General features: G+C 43.9%; 1 protein-coding gene across 1 annotated transcript in view; it reads left to right on the forward strand.

The window, feature by feature from the left end:
- FNTB (farnesyltransferase, CAAX box, beta) overlaps positions 1–22,754 on the forward strand; it is a 76,624-nt gene extending 53,870 nt beyond the window's left edge. The window contains exons 7-11 of the mRNA XM_017533836.2: positions 2,860–2,989; positions 6,016–6,148; positions 14,350–14,461; positions 15,674–15,788; positions 21,289–22,754. Of these exons, the coding sequence (XP_017389325.1) occupies positions 2,860–2,989; positions 6,016–6,148; positions 14,350–14,461; positions 15,674–15,788; positions 21,289–21,420 (622 nt within the window). The 3' untranslated portion in view covers positions 21,421–22,754. The remainder of the gene's footprint in view (positions 1–2,859; positions 2,990–6,015; positions 6,149–14,349; positions 14,462–15,673; positions 15,789–21,288) is intronic.
- Positions 22,755–24,370: the final 1,616 nt, after the last annotated feature.

Raw genomic sequence — 24,370 nt, forward strand, 5'->3', positions numbered from 1 at the left:
CCTCAGCCTCCTGAGTAGCTGAGATTACAGGCTCCCACCACCATGCCTGGCTAATTTTTGTATTCATAGTAGAGATGGGGTTTCACCATGTTGGCTAGGCTGGTCTTGAACTCCTGACCTCAGACCTCAGGTGATCTGCCTACCTCAGCCTCCCAAAGTGCTGGGATTACAGGCATGAGCCACCACTCATGCATCCATTTTTTATTTTTTCTTTTGAGACAGGGTCTCGCTGTGTCTCCCAGGTTGCAATGCATTGATGCCATCATGGCTCACTGCAGCCATGACTTTCCAGGCTCAAATGATCATCCCACCTCAGCCTCCTGAGTAGTTGTGACTACAGACATCCACCACCATGCCCAGCTAATTTTATAAACTTTTGTAGAGACAAGGTCTTACCATATTGCCCAGGTTGGTCTCAAACTCCTGGGCTCAATCCTCCCGCTGTGGCTTCCTGAAGTGCTGGGATTACAGGTGTGAGCGACCGTGCCCAGCCTCTTATTGATTGATTGGGACGGAGCCTTGCTAGTAGAGATGGGGTTTCACCATGTTGATCAGGCTGGTCTCAAACTCCTGACCTCAAATGATCCTCCTGCCTTGGCCTCCCAAAGTGCTGGGATTACAGGCATGAGCCACAGCACCTAGCCAGAATATGACATCCCATTAGTACATTTGATTGACTGACTTTTAAAAATAATTTGTTGCCTGGTTTCCATCTCTTAATCCTTCTTCTTGTACTTTGAGCGATACTCTTACTATTTCGCTTCTAATCCTCTTGTTTTTATTTGTGTAATCCTATTTTTGGTTTTCCAGAGCTCAGTTTTACTCCCTGACTACTTTTTTACATACTTGTTCTTTTCTGGGGATATTTTATCCTTTCAGTAGTCTTACTTCATATAATATTTTATGTAAAGATAAAACTTTAAAAGGTTTTCTTCTGTTCTCTGTCTTACTTTCTTCAATTTATTTTTGTTTTGGTCTCCTCTTTCATAGCAGAGACTGTGGTCAAATGTCCGGTACTCTACAGCTGTCTGTTCATGTTTAAGGGTCCAGCAGGGAAAAGCTGCTGGGGAGCTCTGTGTGAGGGTTGGCAGGATCAAGCCATTCGTTGGGGAATTCTCAAAGCAATATCTGTAGGCTCTTTCCCTTGGGCTTATCACTTCCCTCAGAGAGGAATCTTCTCTATTCCCTTGGAGTATGAAACTGGCAGCCTTGTGTGAAATACACAAAGGGAATGGGGCTAGGGGTATTGTATTGAGATTGCTGACTCTCAATCCCATTTGGTACAGTGCTCCCTCCTCCTCGTAGCTTGTTGGAGAATCTGGAATTCAGATCCTTTTGATTAAACCTCAGAAACTTCCCATCTTCTGCTGGCTTTGAGTAGGGGACTTAAAGGTCTGATTCTTACATAGGTTTGCAACCAACAAACTTGGTTCAGATGCATTCCACTTTGCAGAGGTACCCTGTATCTCTAATCTTGGAGCCTTTTATTGGAGCAGATCACCTTGCTTTTTGCTGCCCCTCTCCCAGCCCTACCCTTTGGCTAGGGAAGGTTTCTCTATTCTGCTAAGTCAGTTATTTCTTACCCTTTTTGTGTTAGTCCATTTTGCATCACTATAAAGGAATACCTGAGGCTGGGTAGCTTATAAAGAATAGAGATTTATTTGGCCCATGGTTCTGCCATCGCCACCTGGCCTAATTATAATTTTAAAAAATTTATTTTTGAATAGTATAAAGATTCATTATAAAAACTTTTTGAAGAAAGAGTAGAACAAAAAGGAAAAATATTGCCAGTAGACCTGTTCTCAAAGATCACCAGAGGCCAGGTGCAGTGGCTCATGCCTGTAATCCCAGCATTTTGGGATGCTAAGGTGGGAGGATTCCTTGAGGCCAAAGTTCAAGACCAGTCTGGGTAACATGGCAAAGCCCCATCTCTACAAAAAATACAAAAACTTGGCTGGGTATGGTGGCACGCACCCATAGTTCCAGCTACTTGGGAGGCTGAGGTGAGAGGATTACCTGAGTCCAGGAGGTTGAGGCTGCAGTGAGCTGTGATCTGTAGTCAGCCTGGGTAACAGAGTTTAGACCCTGTTTAAAAAATAAAAGATCACCAGAATTAGCAATCGCTTTCCAATTTTATTTTAACTTGATGGTTATCACCCTGTGATATATGATTTTATAACTTTTTCCCAAAGAGTAATACTTTGAATTACTATGTTTTTTACACAAGTAGGCTGTTTCTAAATGTCTGGGTTTTGAACATTTTGTAGTTTTTATTGTACTTATTTTTTTAGAGACCTAGTCTCGCTCGTTCACCCAGGCTGGAGCACAATGGTGTGATCATAGCTCACTGCAGCCGTGGACTCCTGGCCTCAAGTGATCTTCTTGCCTTAGTCTCCTGAGCAGCTGGGATTACACATGGGTGCCACCAGGCCCAACTTCAACTTCTTCTTCTTCTTTCTTCTTTCTTCTTTCTTCTTTCTTCTTTCTTCTTCTTTCTTCTTTCTTCTTTCTTTTTTCTTCTTCTTTCTTCTTTCTTCTTTCTTCTTTCTTCTTTCTTCTTTCTTCTTCTTTCTTCTTTCTTCTTTCTTTCTTCTTTCTTCTTCTTTCTTCTTTCTTCTTCCTTCTTTCTTCTATCTTCTTCCTTCTTTCTTCTTCCTTCTTCTTCTTCTTCTTCTTCTTTTTTTTGAGAAGACATTTCCAAAAGTTAATTAGTTGGCATCTTTCTTTTTTTTTCATTCATAGTTGTGATGGCTCACACCTTAATCTGAGTGAACTCTTTCTCTGCCACCTAGGATGGTCCTGGACTTATGTATGTCCACTCACCTGCCACTCAATCTGCTTTTCTCAATCTCTTCTTAGGTGTCAGAACTGGGAAGGCGGCATTGGTGGGGTACCAGGGATGGAAGCACACGGTGGCTATACCTTCTGTGGCCTGGCTGCGCTGGTAATCCTCAAGAAGGAACGTTTCCTGAACTTGAAGAGCTTATTAGTAAGTGTCTTTTGAGCCATCCTCCTCCCAGGCCCCAGGTCATTGTGATGTGATTGTAGTCAGAAACGCAGGCTTCAGGAGAGTTTGGCTGTGGGAAGGGCTAACAGAGTTAGCTCTGTTCCAACACAGAGGAAGGAGTGAGCAGCTGCTCTGTCTTGGCTCCCCTTTCTGTCTTCCTGCTTAGAACTTTTAATAGTGTGTAGACTACATAGACTGTGTCCTGCAGACATCTGGTGTGAGCAGTACCAGATGTCTGTACTTTCCTTATACTTCAGTTTTGTAGAATTAGAGGTTATTGTGCATTATAGAAAGAATCTCCTAAGAGGAAAAGTTACAAGAAGAGCTTTGCAGCGTTTTGAAACCACTTATTGTCTGCTGCGCTATGTAAACATTTAGTACCTACGTTTAAATGAGTTGTCTAGGCAGAGCTGGCTAATTGCATTGAGAAGGCAGCTCGAGCATTTATATCTGGACCCCAAACTCCTGGCCAATATTCAGAAGAAGCTCAGAAAGCAGTCAGCTTCAGGGAGTCACTAGATTATAGTTAAATGATGAGTGGGTGCACAGACACACACACCTCCACAGCCACCAAGGAGAAGACATTCCCCGTCATATCATTTGGGGAGCATGTACCCCCTGACCATGATCTCAAAGCAAACCAGCTGCAACTGACATGCAGCGCCTCTCCCTGAGTTCAGATGCCAGGCTCCTGTTGTGCGGCCCATTGTGAGCTTCCCGGAGAGTTTCTGTTGTACTCTGTAGAGATGTAACCCGCAGTATCTTGCCTCCACCTTCGGAAAACCTCCCCACCATAGTCTTTTTAAAGATTCGTGAAGGCTTGAAGGCTCATGCTGAAACAGCCAACTTTGTGTGCTGAACTTGAGAGTTTCTCAGATGTTTTAAAATCTGATCACCAGTAAGGGATGAAATGAAAAAGTGCCATCTCCCAGGCAGAAATCAGGAATGTGATTAGGGAGTCCTCAGTTATGATGCCAGTGTTCTAGATTTGAGCCCTGTCCCTACTGCTTCTGAGATGTGGGACCTTGGCCAAATTGTCTAATCTCTTTTAGCTTGATATTTTTTTCTTTTATAAGGTAGGGACAACAATCCTTATTTTTTGAAGGTTAAAGGAAAGAACATTTATAAACAGCCTGGCACATAGTAGGTGCTTAATAAATGTTAGTGTCTCTCTAACCCAGAGTAATAATCTTTTTGGCACAAGGGACCAGTTTTGTGGGAGACAGTTTTTCCGTGGACCTGGGGTTGGGGGATGGGACGGGGGTGATGGTTTTGAGATGATTCGAGTACACTACATTTATTGTGTACTTTATTTTTATTGTTATATTGTAATGTATAATGAAGTAATTATACAACTCACTATAATGTGGAATCAGTGGGAGCCCTGAGCTTGTTTTCCTTCAACTAGACAATCCCATTTGGGGGTGATGGGAAACAGTGACAGATCATCAGGCATTAGACTCATATAGAGCATGCAGCCTAGATGCCTGGCACACACAGTTCACAATAGGGTTTGCGCTCCTCTGAGAATCTAATGCTGCCGCTGATCTGTTGGGAGGTGGAGCTCAGGCAGTAATGTGAGCAGTGAGGAGCAGCTGTAAATGCAGATGCAGTTTCGCTGGCTCACCTACCACTCACCTTCTGCTGTGCAGCCTGGCGTGGCCTGGGGGTTAGGGACCCCAAACTACTCCCATTTGCTTTGGGAGAAGTAGGACCCGTATCTGAAGTATGGATTCTTATAGCCCGAGGAAACAGAACAAATCCATGGGTTTGGGCCCTGGAAAAAATCAACTAGTCTGCTTAAAAACATTTCAGCCCTGTGTTGAGTAGAAATGAAGAATGGACTTCCCGCTGCAGCGCCTGCTTTCGCTTTATCTGACTAATGTTTAGCCCACTTCCATTACCTACTGGAAGCACTGCTTCATTTAAGACCAGCCAAGGATATCGAAGTACCTGAATCTGCAGTGCAGTGTTTTATGTCTCCTTTAAGAATTTGTGACTGTGACTCTCTATGGGCAGGTGTTGCCTTGAACAGGGATATAATCTAAACTACAGCTTTTAGGGGAGGGCTGGCCCCCACTTCCATCAAGGGTCCCAGTGGCTTCTTACAGGAACTTTACCTAGTAAGACTCTAGTTACAGGGAATGCCCTACCCTGTGCCCTTTCAGCTCAGGGAGGCAGCTCTGTAAGTCTGTGGCTGGAATGGTCTAGGTGGGCTAGGGAGGGAAATGGAAATGTCGTATCTGCTCAGCCAGTTGGTTCTGCTTATTCCCAGGGACCAAACCCATGACTATCTTGATCTTTGTAGTAGAGTGTGTTTAGAAAACTTGTAGATAAGCAAGGAATGGTGGTATCATGTGTGACCACTGAGTGACATCAAGACGTATTTTACATCTTCACAGTAAAGGATTTTCTTATATCAGCCACAGATGGACAGAGTTGTCATTTGGTAATCAGAATGAATGGCGTCTGCTTTCAGGCCTGCTGGTGACTTGCTAAGAGACCTCAGGTCAGTTTCCCCAGGTGTCAAGTAAAAGTGAGAAGCAGCTTGAGATCATCTGATGACATGTAGCACAAAATTCCATTTATCTGCTTTTAATAAACTTCCTTGAGCAGGGAAGTAATAAGAAATGAGTCACTGGTAGTCTTGCCTCAAATTTCCAACTTAAGCCATGTTTATTCAGAGTCTTTGAAGATCTCCTTACAAACCAGCTTGGCCTCTTTATCCTCTCAGCACTGGCACTGCTTTGGAACCCAGGAAAAGGTAGTTTTCTGCTAGACATTGAGCAGAGATCAGGGCTGGATGCCTCCAGGATTGGCTTAAATGCTTCACTGTGTGTCTGTGGCAGTGAGGGGAAGGAAAGGAAGAAAACCAAAGCACCGAAACGAGTGCCGAGCAGCCACGAGATGGGAAACCCTCCATCCCACAGATTGATTACTGGAGATCCTTTGGGCTGGATTTTGTCTCTTTTAGGCTACAACTGCCTTTCCCCTCTGTGTCTCCTCAGCAATGGGTGACAAGCCGGCAGATGCGATTTGAAGGAGGATTCCAGGGCCGCTGCAACAAGCTGGTGGATGGCTGCTACTCCTTCTGGCAGGCGGGGCTCCTGCCCCTGCTCCACCGTGCACTGCACGCCCAAGGTGAGCCCGGGGAGCTGTTTGCTGGGGCTAGATGGTTGCCTTCCACTACTCACAAAGTCTGGAAGCCCAGCATGCTTTTTTAGAGGTGTTGAAATGAGCTCTGTCTCTCCTGGATTTTGAGCACCCTGTGTGGAACCACATGCCACGGGGCATGCGAATGCAGAGTACGATTTGGTTTCATTGGTTTAGTGTCATTCTTTGCTTCTTCAAATTGGCTATGACAGAATGAGCTCCCTTGAAATTGCTATGGGGAGCAGCAAGGAAGTGGGTGCTGCTTCTGTGTTATCTGGAAGGAGCAGCCCACTCCTGTCCTGGGCTCTTTGGCGACTGCCATCTCCTCTGGGTTCAAGGCAGAGCTGAAAACCCACAGTGTTGCAACAGTCACTGTCGCAACGGCAACGGGAAAGGCAACTGCGTAAAGGGGTAGAGAACCAGAACCCATGGAGAAAAAACTCACCGTGTCTGGCTACAGGGTTGTCACCAGACAAATGTTTTATGTTACATTCATTGAACAAGCCTAAATGCGAGTTTGTTCCACCTGCACCATTGGAGTAGAAAAATCCACGTCCGTTTCTGTGGGGTCTCAAATGGGAATGCAAAACCGAAGTGGTTAGTGAGCAAAAACTCAGGGAACATTCTCTCCTTGTCTCTTGAAACCTCAGTCTGCAGGCTAACTCCTGCACCATCTTTCTCATTTACTTAATGTGAGAGCAGGCGTCTCTGAGTAGACTGGTGGGAGAGGGGGAGTTTTGGGGCCCTGCCGGTTGCTGATCTGTTTTTGGAGTGAGATCCCTGGGTCCAGAGAGAAGCTGTTCTTTGGGCTTAGTTGGATAATGTAACTGTTCAAATATAAAAGATGAGATTCTTTTCTGTCCCTCCTCACACTTTTTCTCCTCGTTTAACTGTTTCTGAGCCCCACTTTTTTTTTCCCCCAAGATGGAGTCTTGCTCTGTTGCCCAGGCTGGAGTGCAGTGATGTGATTTCAACTCACCATAACCTTTGCCTCCCAGGTTCAAGCAATTCTCCTGCCTCAGCCTCCTCAGTAGCTGGGACTACAGGCATGCTCTACCATGCCTGGCTAATTTTTGTATTTTTATTAGAGACAGGGTTTCACCATGTTGGCCAGGCTGGTCTCAAACTCCTGACCTCAGGTGATTTGCCCACTTTGGCCTCCCGAAGTGCTGGGATTACAGGCGTGAGCCATCACCCCCACCCCTGAGCCCCATTCTTTAGTTTCTTAATTTCCTTTGAGTTGTTGAGTTGTGACCATTTCTGACACTGGATTAAGGTAACAGAGTCCCTGTCCCATTTTCCCGGCCTGGGCCCACTGGGCTTTAAGTGTTAGTATTAAGGCATATAAGGCACTTACCCTTTGAACACAGCAAGTGCTCTGTCAGCAAGTGCACTGAGTCTGGAGCCTGCACCGTCTCTGCCTTGACCATTAGTAGGGAAGTCAGGAATTCCCCAAGCCCAATATTTCTAAGTTAGAAAAAACTTGGGGTCACGGTGATCTCTTTATTTGGAACTGGCGAGGTCAAGCTCCTGGTAAAACTGTCAGTCTTTTACAAACCTGTCCCTGGCATGGATAAGCTGCAGTAATTCTGCAATCCCAGAGAAATCTGGAGAGAGCTCTAACAGGAGCACCACCTGCCAGAGTCTTCCGGGGGGGCTGCTGGTTCACATTTTGTTTATTGTAGTACACGTTCTAGAGGGCTCCATGGCATTCCAAGCTTTGTCTGCGGAAAAGACTGCCCGTGAATCTTGGTGTTTCCAGCTGTTTACATTGGCTGGGAGAAGGCCTGTGTTGTCTGAGGTTCTCCTCCTCCTCAGACACAGGGTGTCTCTTGAACTAGGAACAGACAGGCATCTGGAAAGAAGGGAAGTGTATTGAGAGGAGGGCAAAATACTGACCTTGGGAGTCAAAAGGGGATGCAGTGTAGAAAGATAGTCACAACATATACTGATCATATCAAAGAAGTAGGCGTGTAATCCCGTTTTTAGTGAAGAGTTGACTCCAAAAAATTCATAGAAAGTATCTAGGATGTGAAATTACAGGTGGTGTTTGTTTCCTCTCTTGTTCGTATTTTCTAATCTAGAAAGATTAGAAATAGTATGTATTTCTCGCATAAAGACAACAAAAGTTACTTTATAAAAACAGGGAAATTCTACAAACAAAACAATAGCAGGGTGGGGGAAATATCTGTGACACGTGATGAATGGCTAATTTTTTTAATTCGAAAAAAAAATCATACAAATCAGTAACAAATGGATGGACAGCCCAAGTGAAAAACAGGCAAAGGATCTGAAGAAAGAAGTCCCTGAGAAAAAAATGCTCTTACTTTTTCTACTACAACTGCTACTATTACTGGTAGCGGAGATATCTCAAGCGCTCACTGTATGCCAGGGGCTGTACTGAGGTTTTCATATTTATTTTTTCATTTGATTCTCAAGACAACCCTATGAAATAGGTTCCATTATTTATAGATGAGGAAACAAAGTACAGTGAGGCTAAGTGACCTGCTTTATAATACCTGATTGGCACTCCCAGAGGTTAGTATGTGGTTGTGTGAATCCAGACTAGCTGGCAGGAGAGTGCTGCCCTGCTCATAACCACAGTAGGTGGCCATTAATCCAATGAAAAGTTGTTCAGCTCACTTGTAGTTAAAGAAAAGCTAATCAAAAGAGTGGCAGTATTTGTTTTTATTACTAGATTGGCAGAGATTAAAAATCTTGATACCCCGTGGTGGGGAGAATGAGAAAATAGGTCCTTTGTTACTGTTAGTGGGGAATGTAAAAAGATAAATCATTTTTTTGGAGGGCAGTTTGGAGACATCTGTTTAAATTATAAGGGTGCTTACCCTTTGAACACAGCGAGTGCACTGTCAGGAATTTACCTGCAGAGGTACTAGCAAAGGATGTATATTGAATTGGAGTTTTAATAGCAGCCTAAATGCCCATCAGAAGGTTAAAGGTTAAATTATAAAAATCTTTCCAGACAGTAGCTGCATACCATAGGCTGGTATGGAAAGCTCTCCAAGATGCAACATGAAGCATAAGGGGCGGGGCCTGGAAGAGCCCCTGGGCACACAGGCTGGGTACACAGCTTTTCCTAGAAGGCTACACAAAACCCCTTTAACAATGGGTGCCTTTGGGAGAAGAGTAGGTGACAGAAGGAGGGACACTTAACTTTTTAGATTTTTTTTTTTTTTTTTTTGAGATGGAGTTTCACTCTGTCACCCAGGCTGCAGTGCAGTGGCACGATCTCGGCTCAGTGCAACTTCTGCCTCCTGGGTTCAATCAGTTCTCATGCCTCAACCTCCTGCGTAGCTGGGATTACAGGCATGCGCCACCACACCCCGTTAATTTTTTCTATTTTTAGTAGAGACAGGGTTTCACCATGTTGGCCAGGCTGGTCTTGAACTCCTGGCCTCAAGTGATTCACCTGCCTTAGCCAGACAAAGTGCTGGGATTACAGGCGTGAGCCACTGTGCCCAGCCAACATTTTAGATTTTGTATTATACTGTGCCCTTTTTAAGAAACCATGTGCATTACTAATTTTATGTTGGTAAATGCACAAATACATTTTTTAAAAGGCATTGATCATATTGCTAACTCAAAAGCAAACAGAAGGCTCTACATAGTGCAGCACGTGGGTCTAGGCCATGCTCTGACCTGGCAAATGACTCGTCAGTGCCTCCATGCCAACGACTACCTTCCATGTGTAGATGACAGTATTTGAGTAGAAGAAGGAATTATTATTAATAGCTTAAAACACTGGGCATGATGGTTCACGCTTGTAATCCCAGGACTTTGGGAGGCCAAGGCAGGAGGACCTCTTGAGCACAGGAGTTCAAGACCAGCCTGGGCAATATAGTGAGAGCTTGTCTCTACAAAAAAATTAAAAACAGTTAACCAGACATAATGGCATGTGCCTGTAGTCCTCCTAGCTACTCGGGAGGCTGAGGTGGAAGGATCACTTGAGTCTGAGAGGCAGAGGTTTGCAGTAAGCTGAAATCACGCCACTACACTCCAGCCTGGGTGACAGAGGCAAGACTTTGTCTCAACAAAGAAAAAAAAAAGGCTTAAAAATATCAATTGCTGACTAAATCAATAAGTTATTTTGTTTTTTGTTTTGTGGAGCAAAAGAAAGCAGCAGGCCTGTGAGTTTCCGTTTGGCTTTGTAGTTACTGGCTTCTTGTATGTTCTTTGGTACATACCCTGGACTTTTCTTGCCCACCTGTGAAATTGAGCTACAGATGGCTGCACCTATCAGTTATGGTGTGGAAGGACTTTTGATTTTTTTAGATAAAAGGAACCTTTGAAATGCAAAATGACGTTAGAATGCGGACCTATAATTTCAGGAAGAGGTAGAAAGGATTTAAAAGGCCGGTTCCAGTGCACAGTTACCACCCTGTAATCATATCTGCTTTCATCTTGTTGTGATTATGTGTACTGGTGTCCAAATTCAGGATTTCTGGAAGCTCCTTGTAGAGTTTTTGAACTTTGAGCTTCTAAGCTTCAATAATATAGGAAGTCACTGAAACAGTCTATAATCTTTTAAATAATAAACATAGCGTTTTCTTTTCAGATTCTAATTTTAGCCATGTTATCATTTACCTTATAATCATAGTCTTTTATTTGTTATAGGATATGACATAGATGTACATTTTGTACAGATGTGTAATGCAGTTTCCTAAAGTTTAATAAATACGTTTAAGTAACAGCTTTGTTAAGATATAATATACCATACAACTTCTCTATTCAGTTGTGAACCATCATGAAAACGATTTTAGAACATTTTCATCACTCATCCCCCCAAAAATCCCCATAACATTAAATATTGTTTTTTTAAAAAATATCTTTTCAAAAAAATTTAAATATTGTTTAAAAAAGGAAATCACAAAGGAAAAATCAATAGTATGATTACATTATTAAATGTAATCATATAAAATGTGTTTTATATTAAAATTTAAAATTAATTTTAAAAAGTTTTAAACTCACATAGCCAAAACAGAAGAGCAAAAAGGAGAAAATAGATGCCGCATATGATGTAGACAAAGGGCAAATACAGGACAAAGCTAGATTAAAAAACTGACTGTTAGGTCTCAGAAGATAGAGGCCAAACAGATATCATCATAAGGAAATACAAATATTAAACATGGAAAAATTTCCCCCCAGTTAGTACTCAGAGGCATGCAAATCAGAGTAAACTATCAGGTACTATTTCTTTTTACCATTTTAGTTGCTAAGAACTTTAAAAAAGTGACTAAAGCTGGCCAGGCACGGTAGCTCACGCCTGTAATCCCAGCACTTTGGGAGGCCAAGGTGGGCAGATCACCTGAGGTCAGGAGTTTGAGACCAGCTTGACCAACATGGTAAAACCCTGTCTCTACTAAAAATACAAAAAATTAGCCGGGCATGGTGTCTCCTGCCTGAAATCGCAGCTACTCAGGAGGCTGACGCAGGAGAATCACGTGAACTCAGGAGGTGGAGGTTGCAGTGAGCCGAAATCGCACCACAGCACTCCAGCCTAGGTGACAGAGCGAGATGGCATCTCAACAATAACAAAAAGGTGCTAATGCTGGAGGTGGTAGAGTAAAATTTTAAATTTTGCTGGCAGCTATATAAAGTCTTTATTTTTATTTTTAGTTTATTTATATATTTATTTTTGACTGTTTCTGCAGAGCAGGGCTACTCCACAGGCAGGAGTAGCCCTATAGACTACTCTCAGTGCTAAGAATAGTCTATAAATTCTTAAAGCCGTTTATCTGTATCTATTAATAGCTTTAAAAATGTTTATTCCCTTTAACCGATATAATTCCACTGTGGTCAATCTGTTTGAAGAAAATAATTCTAAGCATAGATAATATTCACAAAGATTTAGTGTAGCATTACTGATAATGGCAAAGAACTGGAAACAACCTTGGAAATAAGTAAAAGAAGGTAGAGTGAAGTCCCATCATACCTGTATGTATTATCTTCTATACAGTCCACTGTGCTTACAGGTGAGGAAAAGAAAGGAAGGAGATTAAAATAGTGTGAATGTGTCAAAGCATGTGGCCTGCAGCCGGCCTGAGATGGTAGACTGGATGCGTCTCCTTAGGTTGGGTTCGGCTTCGGGGTAAGTATGACGCAGGGTTGAAGATGAGAGGCTTTTGTCCCTGGCCTTCAAATGTCAGCTGGCCACGGTCCCTCATTGAGTGTTCAACCTTGAAAACCCTTCCCCCATCTTTTTCTCTGTGTCTGTTTTTTAAGAAATTTAATAAATTATTATTTTCTGTTTGAAATATACAACAATTTGGGCTAGGCGCAGTGGCTCACGCCTATAATCCCAGCACTTTGGGAGGCCAAAGAGGGTGGATCACCTGAGATCAGGAGTTCGAGACCAGCCTGACACCATAGTGAAACCCTGTCTCTACTAAAAATACAAAAATTAGCTGGGCATGGTAGCACATACTTGTAATCCCAGCTACTTAGGAGGCTGAGGCAGGAGAATCCCTTGAATCTGGGTGGTGGAGGTTGCAGTGAGCCAAGATCATGCCATTGCCTCCAGCCTGGACAACAGAGCGAGACTCCATCTCAAAAAAAAAAAAAAAAAGGCCGGGCGTGGTGGCTCAAGCCTGTAATCCCAGCACTGTGGGAGGCCGAGGCGGGTGGATCACGAGGTCAAGAGATCGAGACCATCCTGGTCAACATGGTGAAACCCTGTCTCTACTAAAAATACAAAAAATTAGCTGGGCATGGTGGCACGTGCCTGTAATCCCAGTGACTCAGGAGGCTGGGGCAGGAGAATTGCCTGAACCCGGGAGGCGGAGGTTGCGGTGAGCCGCGATCGCGCCATTGCACTCCAGCCTGGGTAACAAGAGAAACTCCGTCTCAAAAAAAAAAAAAAAAAAAAAAAAGTTAATATTCAACAGTTTAATATTTTGCTTAAATCTCTATATGGACTGTATCATAAACTTTTCATGTTTATTTTTTAGAAATATTTTCCCTTTTTACTATTTTCTCCAAAACATACAAGGTTATTAATACCATAAGCTTTTATAATTTTCGCCATAGAAATTCATATACTCACAAATATATATAAGACTTTTGGCCCAGTTCTTTTTATGGTACAGTTACCTTATGTGTCCACTTAATGAAATACAATATGGCTATTCACAATGATGGCTATGCAGATTATGTAGCGGAATAAAAAGTTTATGCCTATAGTGGTAAGTGAAAAACACAAGATACACACTTACAATAACTAGGTAGAAAAATGCATAGAAACAAAAAGATTAGAAGAAAGAAAAATTAGCTTTCAGGTGCCATTTACCAATTGTTGGGCATTTTTTTTTTGTTTTTTTTTTTAAATGATTTATTGTTGGGCATCTTTTAGTCCAGGTATCAAACTATAAAATTGATCAAGGATTTAATGCACATCATATATATGTATTTTTTAATCGATTTCTATGCAGTTGTTTCTGCACACCTGCCCATGATTTGTCCCCCCTTCCCGCTTGATAACTGTGTGGCCCACAGAATTGTTTGACCATACTGATTGAACTTCAGAGTGAAGAAGTCCAGTTGCTTGTCAGTGCCTTAGTAGTATTACCAGAATACCTAGTTTTTGCTTGGGTATCATATGATGCAGGAGGGCAGTTACTAGTAATGCTTTGCTGGAAAATTATTTGAGCCGAGAGACAAGTTAGAGAATTCCCTTTGGAGATCAATTAAATTCAGGCTTAGAAAAGTAGAAGAAACAGGCTTCATTACTCCTGTTAAGAATTCTCCGAGCTAGTCAGTCTGGTTAATAAATTATAGAGATGTGCCAGAGGGAATGTCTTTTGAGGTCCAGGGTAGAGTCATGGACCCAGTTGGGAACAGCTACCGAGGTCAGTCTGGGAAGGTAAGCTCAACGGCCAAGCTGGTTCACCGCCTGCCAGAGATGTGGTTGAGGATCAGCATCCACGTATATTTCACGTGGATGCATTTCAAGAAAGTGAAAGTGCCACTTTGGACTGCTGCTCTTTGACACGTCAAAGTTCAGGAGAAGGGACATGCCGTGCGTAGGACGTGGGGAAGATAGCAGTTGTACCAAGAATGAATGGAAGAAGAGAGGGAAACCTTGACTGTTCCCCCAGGTAAGAAAGCGGAACTAGGTCATTAATACTTGGCTGGATCTGCCAGGTCCTTACTGACCCTTTGCCATTCAACAGGTGACCCTGCCCTTAGCATGAGCCACTGGATGTTCCATCAGCAGGCCCTGCAGGAGTATATCCTGATGTGCTGCCAGTGCCCTGCTGGGGGGCTTCTGGATAAACCTGGCAAGTGAGTGCTTTCTGGGGAGGGAAGGGAGGGGGATGAGAGAATAGAGGGGTGTGCACCTCAAGCCTACTCAGAGCCAGACCTTGAGAGCAGAGGTGTCACTCTTAGTGCCTGCATAGTGCTAGGTTGTATGGCAAAAAGCAACCCGATGGGGAGCATATTTATCCTGGCATCTCCAGCTGCCTGTCTTGTCCCTCAGCTTGCATGCACCTCCCCCACCCCCACCAGACTGGGAAGCAGATTGCTGGGTAGATAACCTTCTTGTTTTTTTTAATGGGTCTAAATAGAATAGGATACAGTGTTTTTAAAAACCCCTGAGTGTTGTTAGAGGCTGTAATCATGACAACTATTATAGAGTGGATTAAATGATTAAGCTCAAATCTGAGGTGCCTTATGTGCTATAAAAGAAAAAGGGAAATGAAGTAAGTCCTCCAGCCTTTGTTACCCACCCTCTGTCTCCCCCGCCCCAACACACATCCTGCTGCCCTTGGCATCCAGGGGAAGGCCTGGTCCTGCAATTTGTCAGGAAGAATGTGGCCTATTTCTAGACATTTAGGTATTTTTCTAGAGAATCGGACTGATTTATCACTAGTACTGCCCCTGGAGAGCCCGTTCCAGAAGACAGCTGGAGAGACTGACAGTAAAATTACATTTCCCTTTAACCATTAATAGTTTAAGGTAAAAAAAGAAGAAAAGAAAAAAATTAAAGTTCCTGCTGCTGGGCAGGGCTGGAGGATGGGACTTCTATTTTATTGTGTCTTATTTTTTGAGACAGAGTCTCATTCTGTCACCCAGGTCTCATTCTGTCACTGGCATAATCACGGCTCACTACAGCCTTCACCTCGGGCTCAGGTGATCCTCCTGCTTCACCCTCCCAAGTAGCCGGAACTACAGGCATGTGCCACCACGTCTAGCTAATTTTTAATTTTTTTTGTGGAGACAGGGTCTCCCTACGTTGCCCAGGCTGGTTTTGAGCTCCTGGCCTCAAACTATTGTCTTGCCTGAGCCTCCTACGTCCTGGGATTATGGGTGTAAGCCACTGTGCCCAGCCTATGGGGTTTTAAATATCACTGTGGAGAAAACCATGTCTCCTCTAGCCACATGGAGGACAAGTGGGGACATGTGATTGCACCAGCAGTCTCTGATTAGTGTGGCTGCATGTGTAGATGTGTGCGGGGCAGAGGAGCGCCTGCTCAGAGCTGCCTGTCCTTACAGGTCGCGTGATTTCTACCACACCTGCTACTGCCTGAGCGGCCTGTCCATAGCCCAGCACTTCGGCAGCGGAGCCATGTTACATGATGTGGTCCTGGGTGTGCCTGAAAACGCTCTGGTAAGGCGGGTGCAGGGCTTCACACCCCTTCTCCACAGGGACCTCGTGGACAAAGCCTTTCCAAGTGAGCAGAACTGGTTCTGCATTTTCTGTGTGGACAGGCAGAAGCTTGTGGTCCCCCGCTCTTGGAGCCTTGCAGCTGTCAGTGAGGATGTGACTGTAGAGGAGATGTACCTTTGGGCAAGCTCAGGGTTCCAGATGAGCAGTCTGATCTGTCACAGAGCTGTTGTGCCTTTATCCCAGGGCTGAGGACCTAGCCTACTGCTGGTATTAGCTTCCTCTCAAGGAGGCCGCAATTATGCATCACCCTGAGGCTGTGGGTCCCAGCAGGCTCATGATGGCACTGCAGCTGTGTGGCACTGGCTATACAACCTGCCGCATCTCCCCCAGAGGTTCAGCTTAGATGCCATCTCTTCAGAGAATGACATCCCCAGAATGCTCTGCTTCAGTGCCTTGTTCATACTCTTTGTAGCACTTTACTCGGTTGCTGATGCGTTGTCTAATGTGTATTTGTCTGCTTTCCTCAAAAAACAATAGCCTTGTGAGGGCAAGCCAGCCGAGGACAGCCTGGCAGGAGGCGCTCTGAGCCTGAGACGTGAATCCAATGGAGACTGTCCCCAGTGATCAAATCACAGGGCCCATGCAGACTGCTGTGAATGTGTGTGTGCGGTTCCCCACTCTTACTAAGCCTGAATTCCACCAGTGTAAACATGGCCTGCTGCTGCCATTTAGGTCACTGCCTTATTTTCTAATCTGTGTCGTTTAACCTTCCTTTTTGTTTCTTTTTAAAAATTATTTAGAGACAAAGTCTCACTCTGTCACCCAGGGTGGAGTACAGTGGCATGATCTTGGCTCACTGCAACCTCTGCCCCCTGAGTTCAAGTGATTCTCCTGCCTCACCCTCCCGAGTAGCTGGGACTACAGGCACGTGCCACCACGCCCGGCTAATTTTTAATAGAGATCAGGTTTCACTGTGTTAGCCAGAATGGTCTCAATATCCTGACCTCGTGATCTACCCGCCTTGGCCTCCCAAAGTGCTGGGATGACAGGCAGGAGCCACTGCACCAGGCCACATTGTCATCTTTGATAGCTCTCAACTGCTCCCCAGTGTGGTTGTGTTATTTTATGCTGACAACATCGTTAAGATGAACACAGTCATACTTTTTCTTTTTTGCCAATTTGTTGGATGTGAAATGGTATTTGTTTGATTTTACATTTTCCCTATTACTAGTAAGGTTGAGAATCTTTTCAAAAGTTTGTTGGCCATTTGTGTTGTCTTCTGTGAATTGTCTGCCAGTTCATATCCTGTGCTCATTTTCTTACTGATGGATAACTTGTTTTCCCTTAAGTATTTGTAGTTCTCTGTATACTTCATACCAATCTTTTGTCAGTTACATGTGTATAGTGAATATCTTCCAGCTTGTGACTTGTCTTCTCATTTCGTGACTGTTTTGTGTTGTTATAAAAGAATACCCAAGACTAGGTAATATATAAAGAAAGGAGATTTATTTAGCTCATGGTTCTGTAGGCTGAGAAGTTCAAGGGCATGGCTGTGCCTTCTGGCAAGGGCTGTGCTGCATCACAAAGTGGTGGAAGTCAAAAGGGGAAGCCAACCCATTCGAAGAGAGGAGAGCCTGAGGGCATCCTAGCTTTACAACAGCCTACCCTTGCAGGAACTAATCCATTCTCTCGAGAAGTAATCCAGACTCTCCAGAGCAAGAGTGAGAGCTCACTCACTACTGCAAGAACAGCACGAAGGTACTCCTGAGGGATCCACCCCTCGAACCCATACACCTTCCATAGCCCCACCTCCCAACGTCGCCACCCTGGGGATCAGATTTCAACATTAATTTTTGTGGGGACGAATAACCCACATCTAAACCATAGCATTGTTTTTAGTGTCTTTTTATTAAAGAGAAGATTTTAGGCCAGATGTGGTTCGGACCTGTAAACCAAGCACTTTGGGAGGCTGAGGTGGGAGAATTGCTTGAGCACAGCTGGTCAGGGCTGCAGTGAGCTCTGTTTGCACCACTGCACTCCTGTCTGGGAGATGGAGTGAGACCCTGCCCCCAACCCCCCTCCCCCACAAAAGTATTTTAGTATTTTGATTTTGGAGTAGTCAAATCTATTTGTCTTTTCTGTCGTTGAGGGGTTTGTTTTGAGGGGAGGGTAGATGATTTACTTAAGAAATCTCTGCCATTTTTTGAGGGAAGCAGACAAAAGGAGGCACACATTAAACAAGTTACAAATTGTGATGCGTGCTATAAAGGTAATGAGCAAGGCACTGCAGCAAGTCATTACGTGTAATTTCTAAATAGTCTGAAGCTTGCTTTTTTGATCTAGATTTTTAATTCTCTTGGATTTCGTTTATGTGTGTGGTGAGGGTTGGATATAATGTTATCTTTTTTCCATATGGATAACCAGTTGCTCAGCACCATTTGCTGAAGTCTACCACTGTCCTGCCGATATGTGTCTCGTGTACCACACCCTCAAGTTTCCATACATGAAGGGGCCCTGTTTCTGGACTCTGTATTCTGTTCCTTTGGTCTGTTTGCCTATCTGCACTCTTTTAAGGAAGTCTGAAAACAGGCAAGTCCTGTCTGCCTTGTTTTTCTTCAAAATTGTCTTGGCTATTCTTTGCCTTTTGCTTTTTCCTGTGAATTGTAGGATCAAGTTCTAATAGGATTTTTGTTGGAATTGCACTACATTTTAGATTAATAGGAGAGAACAGACTTTTCCTTCCTGTCTTCCCAGGAATAGAAAGAGAACTGACTTCAATATGTAGCCTTCCAATTATGAGCGTAATTTTTCTTTAATATCTTTCAATGGTCTTTTATAATTTTTTCCATAAAGGACTAGCTTTTTTTTTTTTTTTTTTTTTTTTTTTTGCCTAAGTAATTTACAGTTTTTATGTCTCTTGTGGCTGGAATCTTTTTTTTTTCTGTTTTATAACTTACTAGTATATAGAAATGCTAATGATATTTGTAAATCTTGCATCCAGCCACCTTGCTGAACTCTTAATAGTTTTAAGTTTGTCTGTAGACTCTGTTGGATTTTCTGTTTTATTTTTCTTGCCTTGTATTATTGGCTAAGATTGCCACATAATGCTGACTAAAGGTAATAATAGAGGGCATTCCTGTCTTGCTCCTGATTGTAATGGGAAGGCTTTTTATAATCTGACCATTAAGTATGACATTTACTATAGGGTTGTGATAATTACTTTATATTAAGTTAATGATATTTACTTCTATTCCTAATTTGCTAGGTTGTTTTTGTTTCAGTCAATAAGGTAGTGTTAAATTGTATTGAATGCTTTCTCCACATCTGATTATTATTCATGTTTTATTAATATTCTATTAACCTTATATAAGCTTAATAGAGTATTAATAAAACATATATTAAAGAAGATTCTGTTTATTATTTAGGATATAAGGTTAATAGAATATTAATATAAGGTTATATTCCCAGGTTAAGCCCTTCTTGGTCATAGCAGAGAGAGTATGTCTGTGTCTGTGTGTTCGTTCAGTACACTGCTGGATTCAGTTTGCCAGTATGTTTGCCTAGTACTCTTATTTAGCATTTGTTTGCATGTGTGTTTATAAGAAAGATTGATCTAAAATTTTACTGCCTTGTCCTTTTCCTGTGTTTCAGGATAATACCATAGCCTCATAAAGTTAGATGGGTAGCTTCCTGCCCTGCCAACCTTTTTTTCTTTTTCTTTTTTAGAGACAGGGTCTTACTCTGTCTCTCACTCTGCCGGAGCGCAGTGGTGTGATCATAGCTCACTACAGCCTGGAACTCCTGGCTCAAGCTATCCTCCTGCCTTAGCCTCCCAAGTAGCAGGGACTACAGGTGCACACCACTAGAACCTGTTAATTTTTAAATTTTTAATAGACAGGGTTTTGCTATGTTGCCTAGGCTGGTCTTGAACTCTTAGCCTCAAGCTATCCTCCTACCTCAGCCACCCAAAGTGCTGGGATTATAGGCGTGAGTCGTTGCACCTATCCCCCCTCCTTTTTTTTCCAGTCTCTTAAAATGTTTGTATGAGTCAGAGATTATCTGTTTCTTTATAGGTTTGATACTACTTGCTTGAGAAACCAGCTAGATCTGGTATCTTTTGGGAGATGTGGGGGTGGCAGAGTAAGCAATTATTTCTTCATATAGGCCTTTAAAAATTCCTTAAGTCAATTTGGACAGTTTTTGTGGTTTTTAAAAATTGTTTATCTAAAAAAAAAAAAAAATTCATCAACATCCCACGGGGGAAAGAAAAAATTGTTTATCTGAAGTTTGGTATGTTTTAGCATGAAGTTGCTCATAGTATTCTCTCAAAACGCTCATCTCTCCTGCAGTCATATCCCCTTCTTCATTCTCCCACAGTGCGAGAATCCTGAATATTGGCCTAGGATTATGCCCTGTGTCAAATCCAAAATTTCTTTGGGTTTCTGTGATGTACTAGAACAACATCGTAGAATTTAAATATGACCTGACAGCCTTACTACATAATAGGGTTGTGGTCCTTTTTTTTTTTTTTGGGCTCATTGCAACTTCTACTTCTCAGGTTCAAGTAATTCTCCTGCCTCAACCTCTTGCGTAGCTGGGATTACAGGCACCCCCCATCATGCCCGGCTAAATTTTGTATTTTTGTAGAGATGGAGTTTCACCGTGTTGGCCTGGCTGATCTTGATCTCCTGACCTCAGTGATCCATCTGCCTTGGCCTCCCAAATTGCCGCAATTACAGGCATGAGCCACTGTGCCCGGCCCTTTTTTTCTTGATTATAAATGCAAATACATGTTTATTATTTTCATAATTGGGATACATAAAATATAAGAAAATTAAAACAATCATCACTATTAATATTTTGATATGGGTACGATTTTTGCCTATATATACATCACAGGTACGAATACACTTTTTAAAAAGTTTAAAGCCAGGCACGGTGGGTCACGCCTATAATCCTAGCACTTTGGGAGGTTGAGGCAGGTGGATTACCTGAGGTCATGAGTTTGAGAACAGCCTGGCCAACATGGTGAAACCTTGTCTCTACTAAAAATACAAAAATTAGCCAGGCATGGTGGCTCACACCTGTAATCCCAGCTACTGGGGAGGCTGAGGCAGGAGAATTGCTTGAGCTCGGGAGGCAGAGATTGCAGTGAGCCCAGATCACGCCATTACGCTCCAGCCTGGGCAACAGAGCAAAACTTCATAAACATTTGAAATAGTATTGTACATACTATTTTCTCAATAGGTTATAAACATTTGCCTATATCATTAAATATTTAAATGCATGTTTATAATGGCTGTATATTACCCTGTGTCTCATGTACTAGATCATTTTAGCAAATAGGCCATTTTGAACCTTTGGGCTTTGTGTGATAAATCTTTGTGTGTATCTGATTCCTTATACTAAATTCTTAGAAGTGCCTTTCATGGGGCAAAGGAGGTGTATGTTTTCAAAGACCACCAGGATGATTCACTAGCCCCTGTTCTTCCCCTTGCAGCAGCCCACTCACCCAGTGTACAACATCGGACCAGACAAGGTGATCCAGGCCACTACATACTTCCTGCAGAAGCCAGTCCCAGGTTTTGAGGAGCTTAAGGATGAGACATCGGCAGAGCCTGCAAGTGACTAGACGACCTGGGTCCCTGCAGCTCTGTGCTCACTCATCTCCCCAGTCAGACAAGGTTTATACGTTTTGATACATAATACGTCCCGTGCTACACAAGCCTTAGCCACATTGGAGCTGTGGTTCTCTTTGTCGTTTCTTGTCAAACACAAACAAAACAAAACCAATGGCTCTGCGTTTGGAGAACACAGTGGCTGGTTTTAAAAATTCTTTCCACACCTGTCAAACCAAAAATTTGTCAGCCCATGTGGTGTGGTTGAACAGTGCACGCTGGGAGGAAGCAGCCCCTCCCTACCAGCTCTCCAGCCAGGATGATCACACAGAGATGAATGGCATCTGAGCGTTATGGCATCCAGTGCCACTGCTGACTCCCACTTGCACGCCACCATTCAGTCACCAGACTGGGTGCCCTCCCATGGGTGGAATAAGTCTGCTCCAGGCTGGGCTTTGGGTCCCACCAAGATGAGTTCTCTGGAAGACTGTGGTGGGGTTGCACCAGGAGGTGCCTCTGCGTCTTGACTCCCACCCTGCTCATTTGCAAGGGAAAGGAGCTGGAGATGGGGGGAGAAAGGTCTCCTTCGGTTAGGAGTCCCTCCCCTTCAACACTGGAGAACTGAGCCTTGCATCTCTCCAGGGTCCAAGTCCACGCTTGGTGCACAGGTAAGACTTGCTTCAGCCCCAGGTGTGGCGACTTAGACTTGGGAAATAATTATGAGTAGAAAAGGAACCTTGAGTTCAACGTGCCATAGGAAGCAGCCCTCCAGTGCCCACCCACCTCACTCCTCCCCATCATGTGCCGTGAAACCCCCTCTGCTGGCCTCAAGGCAGTGCCTGCAGGCTGAGGCCATTCTGTGGGTTTCTCTTTCTTCCACCAGACTCCAAGCCCACTCTTCTCCAAGACAGTGTTGTCTTTTCTTACCCAGAGTATTAACACTACTAAGTCTTTCACCTTAATTTATGACTCAGGATTTATTCACGTCCTGCTCACTCTAGGCTCACAGGAATAAAATCAAGTGCTAGACAGGCTCGCTGCCACTAAGGCACTAGCCTTGGGAGCTGGTGGCGGCAGCAGGGGTTGCCGCCCAGCGTGCTGAGTCCTGGCTGTGCCTCCGCTGTGCTGCACATTGAGCCCCTTCTCAGTCAGTGGGGTGTTGAGTTGGGTCATCTGTCCACTGACCTGGCTTTCATGTAAGCAGCTGTGGGCTGTGGGCAGACAGGAGCTCAGAGATGCAGCAATGAGGCTCCTAGAAAAGCCTGGCCATGTGCTGCCTCTAATTCCCTTTTGCTTTGACCTATTGGGCTATTACCTCCTTGAAATAATAAAAGAATAACATTTTCTATGATTTCTCTTATTTGTGATCTGTATCAAGAAAATGCCCAATGGTAGGAGCTATTGAGTTGCTCATGGGATGGTCAGTCTCCTATGTGCGGGATTCCAGACTATTCATATCGATGGTAACAAAGAACGACCCGAGTTCCATCCTCACATTCTGTCTCCTCCAGTAGAGGAAGCCATGGCCCTAACAGAGTGGGAAGAGTTGTTTTCCAAGCTCCCTGGGGTAATTCAATGTGCTTTGTCCCAGCCCTCCACACACTGCATTTCATGGTCTATCTCCAACAGACAGGACTGTGCCCAGTAGCCCGAGAGCAAGCTGATTCAGCAAGGGTGGGTGGATGTCCTGGCCAGAGGCAGGGGCTGTCACAGGGACAGACTGGAACTCTGGTCGCTTGGTTTTCCCTTCCTCTGGCAAAAGACCCTCTCCCAAGGGAGGCCAAGAACATGGATGTCCTGTGGCCTGACCCTCCAGAAGATGGTGTCCTTAGAAGATGCCCAAATCCACATAAATAAGCAAAATGCGCATCCAGGAATGTAATTCCTGCCCCCTGTGCTGTTTTTGCCCTGTTAACAAAGGTTTGCACTGCAAGGCAACATATTCCATCACTATAACAAAAGGCAAAATCCTCTCAGCACCAGAAGCCTCAAGGTATTGTGTGATTAATAATAATGTGGTTAACAGAACGGACTGCTTCAGTCTGAACTGGCGTTTTACCAAGGAGGGATCTGAGCTGGGCCCCGAAGGGTAGGTAAAGTTAGTCTGGGTAGAGAAGAGAGAGGGTTATTTCAGGAGAGTTTACACTAGCAATGAGACATCCTTTTCAAGAGGGTTTCCTGACAGCCCTCAGGGTGAGTCCTAGAGATTTGTTTATTCATTTGAGACAGGATCTTGCTCAGATGCACCCAGCCTGGAGTGCAGTGGCACAATCATGACTCACTGCAGCCTTGACCTCCTGGGCTTAGAAGATCCTCCTGCCTTAGCCTCCCAAGTAGCTAGGACCACAGGTACATACCACCACGACTAGCTAATTCTTGTATTTTTTGTAGAAATAGGGTTTCACCATGTTGCGCAAGCTGGTCTTGAAACTCCTGGGCTCAAGCGATCCTCCCACCTCAGCCTCCGAAAGTGCTGAGATTACAGGTGTGAGCCACCGTGCCTTCGGAGAGTATGTGAATCCTTGAGTAGACGACATTTATGTAGCATTCAAGGTGGCTTACCCCAAATAAAGACTTTATCCCATCAATAAACACAAAACTAATACAGAGCACTGTATCCAGATGGGCCCCAGTTTCACCCGTAGACTCCATCTCAGACCCACCTTGAATACCAGATAAGTTGGGAAGCCTGCCAGACCCTACTGGAGGCAGAGCATAAAGAGCTCATGGGTAAACAGGGGAAACCCCATGAGATAACAATACCAGTAACCAATAGTTCTAAATTGCTCTCCCTTCTTGGTATTACTAAGCATTCTTTTGTATCTTTCATGACTGGGATACTTTTCATATAATAATAGTGTCAGGTGACAAATATATTCTTTGTCAGTAAGGCTTGGACCAAGCATTCTAGTCACCCACGTGCACTGCTTGGTGGTATTTACTGCCTTTGAATAGGAAGGAGAG

This window comes from Cebus imitator, unplaced genomic scaffold (assembly GCF_001604975.1).
Source record: "Cebus imitator isolate Cc_AM_T3 unplaced genomic scaffold, Cebus_imitator-1.0 Scaffold83, whole genome shotgun sequence".
Taxonomy (NCBI): domain Eukaryota; kingdom Metazoa; phylum Chordata; class Mammalia; order Primates; family Cebidae; genus Cebus; species Cebus imitator.